The sequence below is a fragment of the Saccopteryx bilineata genome, chromosome 7 (assembly GCF_036850765.1).
Source record: "Saccopteryx bilineata isolate mSacBil1 chromosome 7, mSacBil1_pri_phased_curated, whole genome shotgun sequence".
NCBI lineage: Eukaryota > Metazoa > Chordata > Mammalia > Chiroptera > Emballonuridae > Saccopteryx > Saccopteryx bilineata.
In genome coordinates, this window is record NC_089496.1 from 41,517,001 (window position 1) to 41,535,559 (window position 18,559).

General features: G+C 36.6%; 1 protein-coding gene across 2 annotated transcripts in view; it reads right to left on the reverse strand.

Moving 5' to 3' along the window:
- HYCC1 (hyccin PI4KA lipid kinase complex subunit 1) overlaps nt 1-18,559 on the reverse strand; it is a 68,655-nt gene that overhangs the window by 25,571 nt on the left and 24,525 nt on the right. For both annotated transcript variants that reach the window (XM_066239515.1, XM_066239516.1), the window contains exons 2-7: nt 17,962-18,040; nt 10,086-10,187; nt 4,131-4,310; nt 2,683-2,763; nt 2,102-2,217; nt 709-804 (exon numbers count right to left, since the gene is read on the reverse strand). In XM_066239515.1, coding sequence (XP_066095612.1) covers nt 709-804; nt 2,102-2,217; nt 2,683-2,763; nt 4,131-4,310; nt 10,086-10,187; nt 17,962-18,012 — 626 coding nt within the window. In that variant the 5' untranslated portion in view covers nt 18,013-18,040. The remainder of the gene's footprint in view (nt 1-708; nt 805-2,101; nt 2,218-2,682; nt 2,764-4,130; nt 4,311-10,085; nt 10,188-17,961; nt 18,041-18,559) is intronic.

The window sequence follows — 18,559 nt, forward strand, 5'->3', positions numbered from 1 at the left end:
TTCTATTTTCCTAATTTACTTGAATTACCAAAGACATTTTTTTGTTTGTTTTTTAAAAGGTAACATTCATCACAAAAAAATTTAGAAAAGGACAGAAAATCACATAGAAAAAATTAAAATAAACCATAATTCTACCAGTCAAACATAACTATCATTGATATTCTGATCATAGTCAGTCAATGCTGGAATCACTGCATATATAATCTATCAGTAAATACCTTTATAAATTAGAATTTTTAAATGTTTGCATAGTATAGCTAAGGACTATCACAATTTATTTAACCAACCTCTTTGCTCAATTTTTTTAAACAAGAAAAGTTTAAAAACCAGTACCTCTTACTTATTTCTTGGTACCAAATTGAAGCACAATAACAATAAATAATAACTTATTTTTAAAGCAAACCAAACAGAAACCAACCAATTGCCAAAAATGGAAAGGTCATAACAGTTCCAGCCTTTTAATTATATAGTATGATCCTTTTCTGATTAAATATTCCATTAAAATGCTTTCAACCTAACCCTCTTAATTGTGTTTTTTATGGTATAATTTATAAGGAACACTCTGTGTTGGCTAGCATGAACTTCCTATTAACTTATTTAATGTTTTAAACAGATGATTAAACACAAAAAAATAACTTAGATATATAACAAATTAGCAATCCTAGATTCATATATTTCACTATTAAAAACATATAAATTTTAATTTACCTTGAACAAATGTGACACAATGACTGAAGAGAAACACTGGGCATATAGGTTAAGGCAGCATTGTAACACAACAATAGGAATGTCAACACTTCAAACCTAAAGATAAACCAAAAGAATATTTACAAATCTTTAAAATTCTAAGTCAACCAATTAAGCAGACATTGGGGAGAGATATTATGTTAAAGAACAGACCTGTACAAAATAATCACAACAATAACACAAAACTGAAAGGAAAAGAAGACTTCTCAAGCAGTAGTCATATACAAGTTATCTTAAAAATTCAATGTTTTCAATGACATCCAAAGCAAAGTATAAGTGACAAATCAGGAAGATATATTTTTTCTCTTACAGAAAATGACTTACTATATATTTTTTTAGATCTTTATTTATTCATTTTAGAGAGGAATAAGGAAGAGAGAAAGAAAGAGAGAAGTGGAGAGGAGCTGGAAGCATCAACTCCCATATATGCCTTGACCAGGCAAGCCCAGGGTTTCAAACCAGTGACCTCAGCATTCCAGATCCACGCTTTATATCCTGAGCCACCACAGGTCAGGCTGACTTACTATTTCTAAAAATCAAGCCCTGGCCAGTTGGCTCAGTGGTAGAGCGTCAGCCTGGTGTGCAGGAGTCTCGGGTTCGATTCCTGGCCAGGGCACACAGGAGAAGCACCCATCTGCTTCTCCACCCCTCCCCCTCTCCTTCCTCTCTGTCTCTCTCTTCCCCTCCCGCAGCCAAGGCTCCATTGGAGCAAAGTTGGCCTGGGCGCTGAGGATGGCTCTATGGCCTCTGCCTCAGGCGCTAGAATGGCTCTGGATGCAACAGAGCAACGGCCCAGATGGGCGAAGCATCACCCCCTGGTGGACATGCCGGGTGTATCCCAGTTGGGCGCATGCGGGAGTCTGTCTGACTGCCTCCCCATTTCCAACTTCAGAAAAATACAAAAAAAAAAAAAAGAAATCATTATACACAACTCATTAAACATTATTTATAAATCTACTAATTTTTTTTTTTTACAGAGACAGAGAGAGAGAGTCAGAGAGAGGGATAGATAAGGACAGACAGGAACTGAGAGAGATGAGAAGCATCAATCATTAGTTTTTCGTTGCAACACCTTAGTTGTTCATTGATTGCTTTCTCATATGTGCCTTGACCGCGAGGCTACAGCAGACCGAGTAACCCCTTGCTCAAGCCAGCAACCTTGGGTCTAAACTGGTGAGCTTAGCTGAAACCAGATGAGCCTGTGCTCAAGCTGGCGACCTCGGGGTCTCGAACCTGGGTCCTCTGCATCCCAGTCTGATGCTCTATCCACTGCGCCACCACTTGGTCAGGTTCTACTGAAAGAATTTTTAAAATCAGTGAGGCAAGTACAGCAGGTTATGTCTCCACAGTATACCTATTCTGTGCCGTCAGCATCTCCCTTTGAGGGTGAGGTCCACTGTAAACAACTTTGGACAAACCATGCTGGGATAGTGCACTCTCAGTCAGAGCCATGGACCCAATGCTGGAAGGCTAAAGAAAAGAAATTTGAATTAAAAAATAATTTTGTAGAAAATGTGATATTTAGAACACATACACTAAGAATGACATATCTTAAAAATATTCAGACTGTCTACGACTCAATTTCCAGCTCAAATATTTAATAAATAATTAACAACCAAACTACAAAGATAAATAATAGTTTAACTTAAAAAATTCTACCATGGAAATATATAATTGCCACAAAAAAATAGACTAGTTTTATCCATAGAGAAAAGTATTTTAAAATGAATACTTTGAATAGATCTCTTATAATCATATTTTAAAGTTTAAGGGTTTTGATTTCTCATTTCAATTTGGGAATTGCAAATATTTTGATGTTTTATACTGAAATTACTAACAAACTGATCAAAATTTTTACCTCAATAACCAGACCCTAATTTATAACAACTTCAGATCTTAGAGACAATAAACATACTTTGAAAAAATGTCACTTACTTCATGATATACAGATGGTTTGGATAAAGATGGAATTGTAAAACTCAATACTTTGCTATGTCCCTGTTTGTCAACTATTTCCTACAAAAGTAAAAGAAAGTATATTAAAATAGTTTTTTCACATAAACTTAAAAGATAAATTTAAATTGGTAGTCTAAAACTGACTTGAAAAGAATTTTAAGATCAACTAAAATCTTAAAAGATGTTATATAAACCATAGTCAATTATTCAGAAACACCTGAAGTCAACCTTCCACTTTTAAAGTATAAGTAACATAATTTTAAGAATGGCTGAAGTACATAGTATCTTAATAATCATTTATTTTTCTCACATAAAAAGTTACATTTTCTAAATCAATTAACACAGTTATGAAATACATCAGACAAAGCCTTTAATTTTTTTCCAGTTTAGAAACCTTAAATACCTAGATTATACTAATTAATACACAAACATTATTAGCAATTCAAACTATATGTTAAAGCAATGTTGTAAACTCTAAAGATAGTCCAGATTTTACAGAATTATTAGTGGTAGATGTTAGACTAAATCTTTTCTGCTAAACTTTTTGTGAAAGTAATGAACAATTTATAGACAATAGATTTTAGGTTTAAAAAATTTTATAATTCAACAGTGATATTTTCAGATACCTCACAATAAAAATAAAACTGGTCTGATTTTTAGTCTTCAATCAATCCCAAAAGATTTATTTATGTATTTATTTATTTTTAGTGAGAGGAAGGGAGGCAGAGAGACAAACTCCCATATGAGCCTTGACTGGGATCCACCCTACAAGCCCACTAGGGGGCAATGCTCTGCCCATCTGGGGCCAGTGCTCTGTTGCTCAGCATCTGAGTCATTTTTTTTTAGCACCTGCGGTAGAGGTCACAAAGCCGTCCTCAGCTTCAAAGGCCAACTCGCTCGAGCCAATCAAGCCATGGCTGCAGGAGGGGAAAAAGGGGAAAAGAAAAGGGGGAGAGGGAAAGAGGGGGAGAGGGGGAGAGGGGGAGAGGGGGGGAGGGAGAGAGGAGGAGAGGGGGGGAGGGAGAGAGGGGGAGAGGGGGAGAGAGGGGGAGAGGGGGAGAGAGACAGAGACAGAGAAAGGGAGGAGAGGTGGAGAAGCAGATGGTCACCTCTCCTGTGTGCCCTGACCGGGAATTGAACTTGGGATATCCACACGCTGGATTGACGCTCCACCACTGAGCCTAACCGGCCAGGGCCTCAGGAGATTTATTTACATAATTATATGTATGCCCGTATAGCCCTCAACCTCCATAGAGTTATTTCTGGAAGAATGAGCAATGAGTCATTTGATGCACAAAAAACAAATATTAGCTTTACAAAAATGAAAAGCAGTTCCTATTAGGTACGTATTTGCTTTCGCTGAAAAAAATATGTATTTGCTTTTGCCACACAGAAAAAATGTTTTTTTAACCATATTAAATACAAACCAAATTGTAAACCCCTAAAAGAAGAGCTTCGATGCATCCACTGCTGTGCACATTTCTGCTGGCTGAGACTGCAAGGTAGCACCAAATCAGTTCTGGAAGAAACTGCAGTGTAAATCGAAGTAACTGTTCCTCTCCACTGCGGTAGAATTCAAAGAGCTGGTGACAGACAGGTTCTAGCAACTGGAAGAAGGACAAACGTTAATTCAAGGATTGTATTATATTTGAATGACAGTGACATGTAAAATATGAAAGTTTCCCCTGATTGCTAATTACTGAAATATATAAATGTATTTTCACTTTGGGGCTGAGCAAAACTACTAATTGCTAAGTTATTTAGTAAAACTAATGAAGTTTTTTCCCTTAATATCTTTAATATCTTTCCTTCCTGATTTAAAAAAAAAGCCAATATATAGCCCTGGCCAGATAACTCAGTTGGTTACAGCATCATCCCAAAGAGCAGAGATTGCCGATTCGATCCCCAGTCAGGGCACGTATAGGAACAGATGTTCCTGTCCCTTTCCTGCTCTCTTCCTTCCTCTCTCTAAAATCAATAAAATAAACATTTTTTTTAAAATGCCAATATATAAATAATTGGTTACAGGGTTATAAAAATTAAAATGGGAGTCCTAGGTAGTTACTGTTACCTCCTGAGCTTATAATTAGGCAGCATCTAACTACAATGACTGGTGTGTGGAGTCGTTGAATAATTACAGAGCCCCTAGATCGAGATCCCTGTTGTAGCCATGGTTAATTGCCACTGGATAGTCTAAACATTGCTGTCATTTTGTTTTAAACATAATTTGGAGGTTATTTATCACCTTTCTCCTCCCATGACACCCCCAGTATTCCCCAGTTTATAGAGCTATCTTTATAATAGACATTTTTAAATCAGAAAGTAAAGATAAGAGACCCTTATAGGTATTATCTCAAACCACATGGAGTGATCACACAGTCATAAATATATCAAGAGATTCACAGAGTACTCATTTTTCAAACCACCAGTTTTGAAAATGTATTTTTGTCAGCTAACTAAACAGATTTTCTACTACCAGTAATAGCAATGAACAAAAACTAATTTATAGTAAATATTTTTATTTCAAGTAAGTTAAATAATAAAGTAAATCAGGTATAATTTAAGTATTATCTATATAAGATATAATAAAAATTATACTTCAATAAACATTGACTAAGTCAATTTAGTCTTTCCTATTGAATAATTACTTCTGACAGTTAAATATTTTTCTCATTCTCAAATGGTTGTTAGAAGGCACAGGTGTCCACTGTAGCATGGCAAATGTTACCACGAATCTGGAGGGCCAGAGGGACAGGGAGTCACAGATAGCAAGAACAACCTGTAGGGTACGAATTTGAAAGAATGGGGTTGGAGGTGGTAGGACAAAAAAAGGCTGATAGTGGGGTTTAGCTTTCAGGTGGAGTTTTAAATTTTTCTTTATGGGCCAGTGTCAATAATCTTGTATTGTGGTGTGACATCCCTGATCTCTAAATACCTGGGAAAGCTTTGATTAAATTAATTTAGTCTAACAAGTATTTACAAAATTATGAAAATTTAGGTTGAAAATTTTCCAACAGTCTGCATGAACACATAATTTCAATCAAAGCACACTCAAAAGGCCTTATAACTAATTTAAAATTCAAAATTAAAAGGGTTTTTGCTTTATGAAAGTAGAACCAAATGACAACAGATTAAAAGGGGATGTAGAAATTGTTTTACAATAAGATTAGATGAAATTATGCATATCAATCAACAGAAAAAAAAATCTGTGTATTGTTTTACAGCTTGCAAAATGCATTCACACATGTGGACCTGTTCAACTTGCACAACATTTTAGGGAAGATTATAATTATGCATACTTTCTACATAAGAAAATTGAGACAAACAGGCTATCTATTATGACCAAAATCACACAGCTTACAAGGTCAGATGGAGCCAAGATATTGTGGCTCAATTACAAACATACATGAAAAATGTCAAAGAAGAATCAAATGACATACAATGTGAGAAATACAAGTGGTGTTTGACTCGTGTAACTTGAACCTATTTAAGACAAGCAATGGAGTATAGAACGTGCTGTTTTCTAGTGTCTGGTTTAAAATTTTGAATGTATTTTCTCATGGAAACATTGTTACACTTGGTGGATAAGTTTTATAGTACTATTATGAAAGAATTGCATATCAAGCATATTTTCATATGTTAAAGGGGCTTTTTATAAGTCTAATGAGAACCTAATCATTGTGTACCTTCTTTCCATTCTAAAATATATTCTGCATTCCAAAAAAGTTACAAATCAACTTTTACAACAGTTCATTCACAAGACGTTTGTATCCTAAGAGAGATTTCATGGTAATAGAAATGTGACTTTAAAATGTCTTTAAATGATTAAAGCAGGAATGGAAAATAGAAAAGAGTTCACTTTGAATAAATTTACAAGAAAATCTTGCAAAAAATTTTTTTGCACTGAACAACTACTAAGGAACACAGGTAGGAAAAAAATAATAGAAAGTTTGAAGTACATTACTATTCAGGTGCCAGTAGCTACTGCACTGACCCTCTCTTCACTCTGGGCTCTTTTCAGGTAGAATACCAAAGAGACTATGTGGCTCTTTCAAAAAAAAAAAAGTGGGTTTCATAACACACCTTAGCATTGTTAGCCTCTAATCATAGGCCTACCTTAAAATTACAGTTAAAAGCACCAGTCAAGAAAACTACATTATACCATACAGTGCCTCTCAATAGTTTCTTGAACACACCACATACCACCTAACTCAGGACCTCTGTGCTTTCTATTTCCTCTCCTGGGAAGTTCTTGCTCCTGGTTCTATTTTCTCTCTAATTCATTCAGACCTTGATTCAACTCTCCCCTTCTCAGTCCCTACTCCAATTATCTTCATAGTTTTATCGCTAACTGATATTGCATTATACACTGTATTACAGATACCTGTTTAATGTCTCCTGCCTACCAGAATATAAGTTCTAATCAATAAGATAAAAAATTTAGTCTATTTTTTTCACTAATATATTTCTAAGTGATTTCTGGTACATTGTATGGATTCAACAAATATTTATTAAATGAATTAAACTGAATAATGAAAATGCACTACCAATAAAATCCAAATACCAAATTTGCCAGACTTCAAATAACACCAGAACCAATGTTCCAAACTTCAAAAATCTAAGTGTTATCAACACTTCAGGAATATTTCCAAATTAAGATAAAATATTCTAAACAGCAAATGGAAAGTTGTGATGTTAAAGTAGATCACACTGTTATATTTTAGAAGCATTTCTAAATATATTTTTTTAAGACTGAGTTGTCTTTTAAGAATACAGAATATACTTTCTTCACCATATTAATCAGGCAAAAACATAAAACTTACATGCAAAACCTCTTAATTCAGTGCCTCTGTGATCCATAGACTCAATAGAATTAAAAAATTGTTACCAGTTCCCAACAATATAAATACAGATATTGAAAGGAAGAATTTAGAAACTTTTATAGCCACTTCATATTGCTGTAACACCCAAGTGAGTGATCAGCAGACTTATTGAACAGGACACAGATCAGGTAGGAGTTATCAAATTTTTGTGGTATCTCCCATAATGTGAGTTGCATGTTTGTTGTGAGCGCCAAGCATGCATGTTCTGTGACAGACTGGAAAAATTTTTTTAATTGGTCTTTTACCACAATTTGAAAAATAGTGCTATAAACCATTAGAATATTATACACTGTTAATTTGAATTAAAGAAATGCTGTAAACCAAATTAACCTCTTAGAAATTTACCTTACAAACTCTATCCAAAGTAGTCTTTGGATAGACACACTTCATCAAGCCCTGGCCACTGGCTCAGTAGTAGAACACTGGCCCAGAGTATGGAAGTCCTGGGTTCAATTTCCAGTCAGGGCACACAGGAGAAGTGACCATCTGCTTCTCCACCCTTCCCCCTCTCCTTTCTCTCTATCTCTCTCTTCCCCTCCCACAGCCAAGGCTCCATGGGAGCAAAATTGGCCCAGGTGCTGAGGATGGCTCTGTGGCCTCCACCTCAGGCACTAGAATGGCTCCGGTTGCAACCGAGCAACAGCCCAGATGGGCAGAGCATCGCCCCCTGGTGGGCATGCCGGGTGGATCCCGGTCTGGCACATGTGGGAGTCTGTCTCTCTCTCTGCTTCTAACTTCAAAAAAATCCAAAATAAAAAAACACTTCATCAGAGGAATAATTTTTAAATCTTTCAAAGTATTAAGCATGAAATGATACAAGATTTAACTTGTTAAAAAGTAATAAAGCCCACAGCTATACTTACTCTATTTGGTAAAATAATTCTCAACTAAATATGGAAAACTTTAAAATAGCTTCTACCCAAACACATTAAAAACAAACCCTTCAAGAAAACTACTTACACATACTATACAAATAAAGAAGTTTTGGGGAGGGGGAGGGGCAAACAAAATATGATTAATCTATTCAGTTATTCCAGTTAATGTTCTGGCTTGTCATTACACTCCCTAATCCTTCAGCATCTAAAATGTATGATCCACTTTACAGCACACTCAGCAGAAGCTAAGTTATTCCTCACTTCCTCCAAAATAGGTGAACTACTCAATTAACCAAAGACTCTAGTTTTGGTAGTTGCATCACATAGGTCCATATAGGACTGGATTCCAGAGTATAAGTTATTTTACCCCTGAATAATAAGATTAGTAGTGTCCAAGCCTATCATGTCTTCTACCAAAATCAAGTACCACAATTTTTCAAATTGTGGTAAAAGACCAATTAAAAGTACAGAAGAATCACATACCTCATATTCCTCCCCTCTAGTCCACCTCTTTCCATTCCACTAACCCTGGCCCAGCCCAGGTTCTCCACAGCTCCCTCCCAGGCTATTTTCTTAGCTTCCTACTCTCTGGTTTTCAATTTTTCCATTCTCCAAATCTAAAATTAATAATATAATCAAGGCATTCCTTCAGTTCAAAAAAAGTCTACATGGCTTAGGACAGATTCCAAGATCCTCCATGGCTACAACCGAAACCTATCTTTCCAGTTTCAGTTCCCAGCAGCCTTACCTTCCCTGTCCATTCACTACTGCATTAGCCTATTTGCTTCCCCCACAAATAACATGCCTTTTTCTTTTCCACGCTATTTGTAATCCTTTTCTATTTCTACTATGAATAATGGGATTTACAAGCACAGAATCTGGAGTATAGATCATTTTATTACCTTTAAACTAAATTTGCTATCTAAAAAAAGAAAAGGGGAAGGAGACAAAAGAAAAGAAAGAAGGACTGGGAAAAGCACCAGCTGGTGCTTGCCATTCTTTAAATGTCTTACATTTTTTCAGGCCTCCATGTACTAACCCTACTGCTTGAAATGTCTTTTTATCTCGTACACCTGGCAAATTCAACCATATCCATCTAGACTGTTAAAAATTGCCTTGAAAGCATGTGTTTACTTATTTTCTCCATTCCACTTTTCAGATAAAGACTATGTATTACTCATCTTTGATTTTCTATTGCCTAGCATTGCAGCTGGCTTATAATGGACAAATATTTGCTGAAGAAAGAAATGAATGTAGTGACCTATGGTTTTCTAGGTTACCTCCAGCAAGACAGACAGAGCGACAGGGAGAGATAAGGAAGCACATGTTCAGCGATGGCTTTTGGAATATGGTAATAATTCTTTTTCTTGGCCTGAGGGGTTACACTGGAGTTCATTTTATCACAGTTTTTTTTTTTTATTCTGACATTTTTTAACACAAACTATTTTCCTCATACCCCCTCTACCCTATTTCTCATAGGCAATCACCTAAACACTCCATAATATATACTATAGTTCATTAAACATATACTTTTTCTTATTCTTTTATATGTTATATTTCACAATAAAAAATTAAAAAGTAATCAACTGACTAGTACTAGTACAATAGACTATAAAATACGTACCTCACTTTGTGGCTCCTGGATAACTTTATAAAGAGATGAAACTAAAGAACTCTTATCTTTCAAGTTTGTGGCATAATTTGGTAAAGATGTTTCTGGCAGTGTCTAAACAAATAAAAAAGAAATACATTTTATTTTCAGGAAGCTTCCAGAATAGGCATCTCCACAAACAGAAAGTAGACTAGCCACTGTCACAGATTAGGGTGTGCGAAAGATGGAAGTGATGAACTGGTATGGAGTTTCCTTTTGGGGTGATAGAAATGTTCTAGAATTAGATGCTGGTGCTGATTGTACAACATTATAAATATAGTACTAAAAAACACTATTTTCATTTTAAAACAGAAAATTTTATATTACATGAATTATATCTCAACAAAATAATTGTAAAAATAAAACAAAAAATATATTTAACCCTCTTACCATCAACAGGACATAAATTAACATCAACACTTTACCTTTGATCAGTGTGGGGTTAGAAATGAGAACATAAGCCATGTGTAAAGCCAGAGATATATTTTCTGTAGCATTATGTAAGTTATAAATCTCATTAGCCATATCGATCCTGCTTTTCTTAATAAACACTGTATCAATGAATACTGTTGTATAAGGATCTAATAATATTTCAAACCTGAAAGCCAAAGATCATTATCAAAGTAATTCTCCTGAGTTACATATTATGACTGTTAAGTTAGGTAAGACTGTTCTTCTTTATAGAATTACAAAGAAATTCAGACTTCTCAGAACTACAGAACAAGGTAGCCATACTAGCAATAAGCTAGCTTTCCTAATGTCATTTAAAATATAGACAACTAATCACAGCTTGCCAGAAAGGTCAGCAACATTCAGAAAGGAAAGCATGACCAGAGAGGAATGAGAAGAGATAAAACTCCAGGATTAAGTCAGATAGTTTGGGATATAAGTAGTAGGGAAATCTGCAAAGCAGTAACAAAAACAAAATACTTCATTGTAACAAATGATAAAACCTATCCTTCTAGAATATACCCCCTTCTTTACAATCTGTCTGTCTCCAAAGTCATTATTCTTTCTCATGCACAATCCCTCCTTCAATCATTCAGTCAACAAATGTTAATCCTGCAGTAGATATAATGTCCAAAGATATTCCTAATAGTCATTCCAAGATATACTATTTCCTACATGTTCCATATCCCAGTATTTCATGATTTAAAGTGGGTTATACTTAGTGTACATAGATATATGTGTACATAAATATACACAGAAAATTAAATAGCATAATTTTTTTAAGTGAGAGAAGGGGATAGAGACTCCCACATGCACCCCAATCAGACCCACCCAGCAACCCCCATCTGAGGCCAATGTTCAAATCATCCAAGCTATCCTCAGCTCCTGCGGCTGACACTTGAACCAACGAAGTTACCCTCAGTGCCCAAGGCCAACACTTGAACCAATCAAGCCACTGGCTGCAAGAGGGGAAGAGAGAGAGTAGGGGCAGAGAGAAAAGAAGAGAAGCAGATGGTTCTCATGTGTGCCTTGATCAGGATTGAACCTGGGACGTCCACATAGCGGGCATTCTATCCACTGAACCAACTGGCCAGGGCCCAGCATAAATTTTCATGATAAGGATATCTGATTCATTTTATTTTACTGTGAGCTCCTTGAGGACAAGAATTATTTTATTGTCTCCATACTCAACACAAAGCCTCGTGCTAAAACTTTTTTTTTTTTTTCATTTTTCTGAAGCTGGAAACAGGGAGAGACAGTCAGACAGACTCCCGCATGCGCCCGACCGGGATCCACCGGGCACGCCCACCAGGGGGCGACGCTCTGCCCACCAGGGGGCGATGTTCTGCCCCTCCGGGGCGTCGCCATGTTGCGACCAGAGCTACTCTAGCGCCTGAGGCAGCGGCCACAGAGCCATCCCCAGCGCTCGGGCCATCTTTGCTCGAATGGAGCCTTGGCTGCGGGAGGGGAAGAGAGAGACAGAGAGGAAGGCGCGGCGGAGGGGTGGAGAAGCAAATAGGCGCTTCTCCTGTGTGCCCTGGCCGGGAATCGAACCCGGGTCCTCCGCACGCTAGGCCGACGCTCTACCGCTGAGCCAACCGGCCAGGGCCTCGTGCTAAAACTTTTGCTGAAGGAATTTATTATAGATGAACAGGATAAGAAGTGAATACTAGCCTTGGCTGGTTGGCTCAGTGGTAGAGCATCGGCCTGGAGTGCAGGAGTCCCGGGTTCAATTTCCGACCAGGGCACACAGGAGAAGCGCCCATCTGCTTCTCCACCCCTCCCCATCTCCTTCCTCTCTCTCTCTTCCCCTCCTGCAGCTGAGGCTCCATTGGAGCAAAGTTGGCCCAGGCGCTGAGGATGGCTCCATGGCCTCTGCCTCAGGCACTAAAATGGCTCTGGTTGCAACAGAGCAACGCCCCAGATGGGCAGAGCATCGCCCCCTGGTGGGCATGCTGGGTGGATCCCAGTCGGGCGCATGTGGGAGTCTGTCTCCCCATTTCCAACTTCAGAAAAATACCAAAAAAAAAAAAAAAGAAGTGAATACTGTTACTGTTTACACTTCAGTAGATTCTTTGAAAATAGGTCACATTTTACCTTAGGATATATAAGTGAATTTAATTTAATAAGATAGTTTTATTCAGCCGAGTGGTAAGTAAATGTGAACTATCTGGGAACCTTCACCATCCTCTAGAGGGCTGGGAGTGGGGGTGGAATTTTACTACAAGTATTTACATAAAGAGGCGATTAGGGCATTCTTCAATATTTCAAAAGCATGTAACAAAAGACCTTCCAGGCAACATTTTATTTCCGTTATTTGATCAAGAGTAACCTAATACTGGGGAAATTTATATAAAAGGAAATAATAGTAAACTAAACAGCAGATTTCTAATCCCCTGGCTATAAATGAACCTAAATTATATATGTAAAATACATTATATATGTATACATATGTGTCTATAAAATTTAAAACTGAGTGAATTAAAATACAAATCTTTAAAAAAGTAGTATAAATAAAAAGATTATATATATAGTATATATACTATTTAGGCTAAACAAGGAACATTCATTAAAAATGTGAACTAAAATTTTTAGTTTATGTGCCAATTAACCTTCATGAGGTAAAATATTTTCTTTGAAACAGCCAAAGACAAAAGGAAAGGCAAGCTCTAGAAAATGTCCTGGACCTCGGCTACTGCTGCTAATGACAGAACAGGTCTCCCAAAAATTAGTGCAGTGAACTATTATCAGATTTTACCACAATTCTGTTTTTATTTCATTTTGTGAACATGAGAGAAGTTAACTTTGTTTATCGAAGGGGAGAAAATATCATTGTGTTTATGAACAATGTTTTGAAAAACTTAAGACCTAAAAGAGCCTAATGATTCAAATAGTACTACAGCAAACCTTCAAATTTTTCTGTACTGTATCAGTTCAAAGACATTGGCTTTCTTAAATACCAGCTAAGCTTTCTCACTTTTCAGAACGCAGAAAAATAATAATAATAGGAAATTATGTTGGAAAATTAGTCTTGGCAAAATTTGAAGACAGATGCTTCATGCTAAAGTATCATTTGGCAGATTGTTTTTTTAAAATTCAAGGACATGATATGGGTTGGGTGGAAGAGAATTAATGAAAATGGACAGATGGGTGGAGAACCAATAAATAAAACAACTCTGTTCAAAAACATTACACATAAGATTGGATTTTGAGTCACATATTGAGATTCAGTGACTATCAGAAAATTGAAAAAATTAGTAGGAATCTGGAAATCTGCTAGATAATGCTATACATAACATTGAGAAAAACACAATACAGTCTGAAAAATAATATGTTACAAATCAATCTTTGAAAAAGCAAGAAGTTGAGCTATTCATGAAATCTTAAAATAATGCAGTCCCAGTCTAGTTTGTTGGTATATAAAAGTACTAATGAAAGTCCAAAGCCACTGTATACTGAATAGCTCTTCTAAGGGGGAAAAAAAAAATTTACACAAAGCAAATTATGTTGTCTGTGTACATTTGAGAGAAATGTAGAGTGAGGTTGTAAAGTTGGGAGATCAGATTGTAACCACAGAACAGTGCAGACCTAAAAATTATCTTCACAAGCCACCTACTGTTAAATTTTTCTGATGACAATACTGAGACCCAAAGAAGTTATGTGATTTGTCCAACATCATAAACTACCTAGAAGAATTATAATTAGATCAAAGGGCTTCTGACTTCTCAGACCAAAGTACTCTGTACCACTTTACTAATTATAACCTTAGCCATATTAACATATGGTTATTAAATGGGAGGCTTTTTCTAAATATATTTATACCTATATAAATATATATGACTCAGCCCTGGCCAGCTGGCTCAGTGGATAGTGGGTTGGCTTGGAGTATGGACATCTCGGGTTCCGTCCCCAGTCAGGGCACACATGAAAAGCAACAATCTGCTTTTCTTCCCCTCCCTTTCCCCCTTCTCGCTCTCTCCCCCGTCGCAGCCAGTGGCTCGACTGGTTCAAGCATTGGTCATGGGTGCCGAGGAGAGATCACCTGGTCTGAGCATCAGCTCAAGTGCCAAGGACAGCTCAGTTGATTCAAGCATCAGCCCTAGAGTGGGGTTGCCAGGTGGATCCCGGGTGGGGTGTATGTGGGAGTCTGTCTTTCTATCTCCCCTCCTCTCACCTAAAAACAAATTTATATAAATGACTCGAATCCAATCTTATGTGTAACATTCATTAATTCTCTTCTACCCAACCCATATCACATCCTTGTATTTTTTTAAAAATCGTCTGCCAAATGATACTTCAGTATGAAGCATGTCTTAAAATTTTGCCAAATTTTAACCAAAACTGTAATTTACATCACAAATCATTTCAAAAGAAAAGATCCTCTAATTTTAACTATACTTAGGAGGTTTGCTCTCAAGCACTTTTCTATCACCTCTAGTATGCTGCTGATTTTGCCTCATCACTTTAATTTCTTTATCAAATATAAAGAGAACTAAATTCAACACACATTCACATAATTCAAAATAATACTCAAAATAATTTTTACGAATGCCTACCAAATTCATAAAGGAATAGGAAACATCTCTTTAACTGGCTATAATATTGATTAGACCAGTGGTTTTCGACCACCAGTCTGCCAGAGATTTCATGCCAGTCCACGAAAGAGGTAACCACCCCGATGTTGTATGAAAATTATAGACACTTTAAAATATATCATGTAACAAAAACCTATTTTTGCCTCATCCTGTATGTTCTATTAACAAAATATTACTTAGGTAATAGTTTGTTTATTCATATCCTAGTTTCTTTAAATGGAAGATAGTATTTAAAAAACAAGATCTGTGTGTTTGTTGTACTCATTGCTACTGGGGGGCCTTGCTTCTTGGCCATCTCTTGAAAAAAAGCAAGGAAATATATATATGTAAATATATCATATACATATTTAGACCCATGAGTTCATACTGATTCTCCTAATTCCAATCCAACACCTTAGGGTTCTTTCTTGCCTTTCCCAATAACATGTTTCTAATTCCTTTCTCAGACACAGAAAAATATAATTCCTATTATTCACCATATATTCACTTATTTGCTCAAAGTAACCAACCTACCAATGTAACTCCTCTGGCTGACTCTTCTACATGCCATCTCTGTAACCTTTTCCCCCAAACACTAGGGCACATACTGCCCTTACTGCTACACTGCCCCATTACCCCTCACTGCTACACTTCCTAGGGTATCTCTATAGTCAAGCCAGGAGAGGAAGGGAATAAATAAACAGATCAGAAGAAAAGGGAATCAGTCACGGTTTTCAATTATTTGCCTTAATAGCTGACTCCTCGCCTACAGCTCATTTTTTATCATGCCATCTTTCCACAACTCCCATATTAAAAAATGAATGGCTAACTGGCCATATTTGGTTTTTCAAATTTGACTTCACCATTAAACATAAGAATGCCCTAGAAGTGATATTCAATTGTTAAACTTAACAATTTTCATCAAACTGTTTTTAAAAATCATGATATGATGAACCATTTTAAACACCCTTGAAGCAGAAAAATGGCTTTAAAACATCTTAAACATTCACAAAGACAACATATGCATCCAAAAAAGCATATAAAGATTTAATCAGACTATTACAATATGTAGGAGATACTTTATACAGTGCACTTTTATAATATTCTATATCACTTTATGATAATTTAGGGATTCCATAAAAGGATACTCAATTCACGACTATAAAAACTGAAAAAGTAAAAATCTCCCCTTTCATCAGGATGCAATAACAATGACCAGTAAAGCCTGCTGCAAACTGAGTAGGAAACATTGCTTCTCTCAAAGTCACACTTTAGCTGAAAGTGTCATGACAACCTCCTCTTTTGAGTGATTATGATATTGTTACTCACTGGGTAGCCTTATTATCTGAAATCATAGATATCAAAAACTTCGCTGTTTATACATATATCACTAAGAATGAAACATCCCACTCTTGCCTGGAAGATCTAAGTCACCTTGACACAGAGAAGCAGGCTCAATTTCCGACTCAGGTTCAAAGGAAGGGTTTCTAAACAAAATGTTCCACACAGATGTTGACTTTGTAGTTTCCCAGACAACGGGACCCTGTGTCTACTTCAAAGTTGAGACCAGATATTTCTACATAGCTCTGCTTTGTTTTGCGTCCTTCAAAATACGGCTTCAGGCCTAGCGTGCGGAGGACCCGGGTTCGATTCCCGGCCAGGGCACATAGGAGAAGCGCCCATTTGCTTCTCCACCCCTCCGCCGCGCTTTCCTCTCTGTCTCTCTCTTCCCCTCCCGCAGCCAACGCTCCATTGGAGCAAAGATGGCCCGGGCGCTGGGCATGGCCCTGTGGCCTCTGCCTCAGGCGCTAGAGTGGCTCTGGCCGCAATATGGCGACGCCCAGGATGGGCAGAGCATCGCCCCCTGGGGGGCAGAGCACCGCCCCTGGTGGGCGTGCCGGGTGGATCCCGGTCGGGCGCATGCGGGAGTCTGTCTGACTGTCTCTCCCTGTTTCCAGCTTCAGAAAAAAAAAAAAAAAGAAAAAAGAAAAAGAAAAAAAATAAAATAAAATAAAAATAAAAAAATACGGCTTCATTTAAATTTCATCTGACCTACACCCTTCCTCTAAATCCTATAACAATTTTATCTTTCCCTTTGTTTGGTAAGGTCCCCACACGGTGCCTGTTATGTAGTTTCCCTCACTGAAACAAGCCAGAAAGTCTGACTTTGCCTGACTATATGTTTGTCCCTTGAAGGTCTTTGGCTCACTGGGCTGCACAAAAAGGTAACAGTTGCAGCCCAAACCCTTCATTCCTGTGGCTCATGATCATGAACTCATATAATTATGTATAGCAGTAAGGACAAGGAGAAGGTAATTTTCTGGTTAAAGGAACATCATTTTAGCTATCATATAGACAAGTTCATGAAATAAAAATAACAGAAGTTTTATTTTTGTCAACCAACTAAAAATTATACACCCCTTATATAGTCACTGAGTTAGCCAACTAGAAAAAGATCCACTGGTAGAAAGTTGGGTAAATGTCTTCCCATCTTCTCATTGTTGATCATGCCCACTCCCATCACACAAGTTGGGACTTCAAGTGGTGATTGGAGAGAGTGAGATCAACACTCAGGCACTAAGCATTCTTCGTGGTGTTGCCACGAAAAGGAGAAAACAAACTGAACCACTTTGAAGGAAAAAAAATTGATTTCCTTGAAAAGATTACTATGTGTAAATAATTCCCAATGAAGGTTTGTTGGAACATACTTCTGCTTCCACAGATATTTAGCTTTCAATCATATTTTAAAAAATAAAAGCCACTAGAATTTAAACCTCAGACAAAAATTTTCTATAATATAATTACTATATAAAAACAAATATTACCTTAAACTCTGACAACCATTCTTCCACAACCCCTTTCTCTGAAGTGAACATCTTTCCACATCTGTTCTAAAGCATCAACCTGAAAATTAACCAAAAATTGTTAAAATTTTAAGAACATTTTCTTTATTGTCAGATTACTATACATAGAAATAAACCTATAAAATTTAGTTAATTCTTATTTATAAAATTAAAGCAATTTCAAACATAAATTACTGGATGTTCATTTCAAAATCAATGTGCACAAACAAGCATTAAAATGCAAGAATTCTTACTAAGTATAACATGATGGCATTGGCTTAGCAATTTTCATACAGATTTCAGGAATACCAGCTACAAAACATACTGGACATATTTTCTTAGTTTCAATTAAATAATTTCAAATAAATCATGTATCTTGAGAAAACTGTGCAAAATATTTTAAAACTGTAAAAATATAAAAAGACATGCATCCAAAATTGACTTTTTATAGAAGGCATTAAGGTAATTTAATTTGCTCATATTTCAGTTATTTACAAAAGTAACAACCTAGGCAAGTCATTTGGTTCCCTGAAAGCTTAATATTCATGAAACAAAAATAAAAGTAATAATATCTAAGATA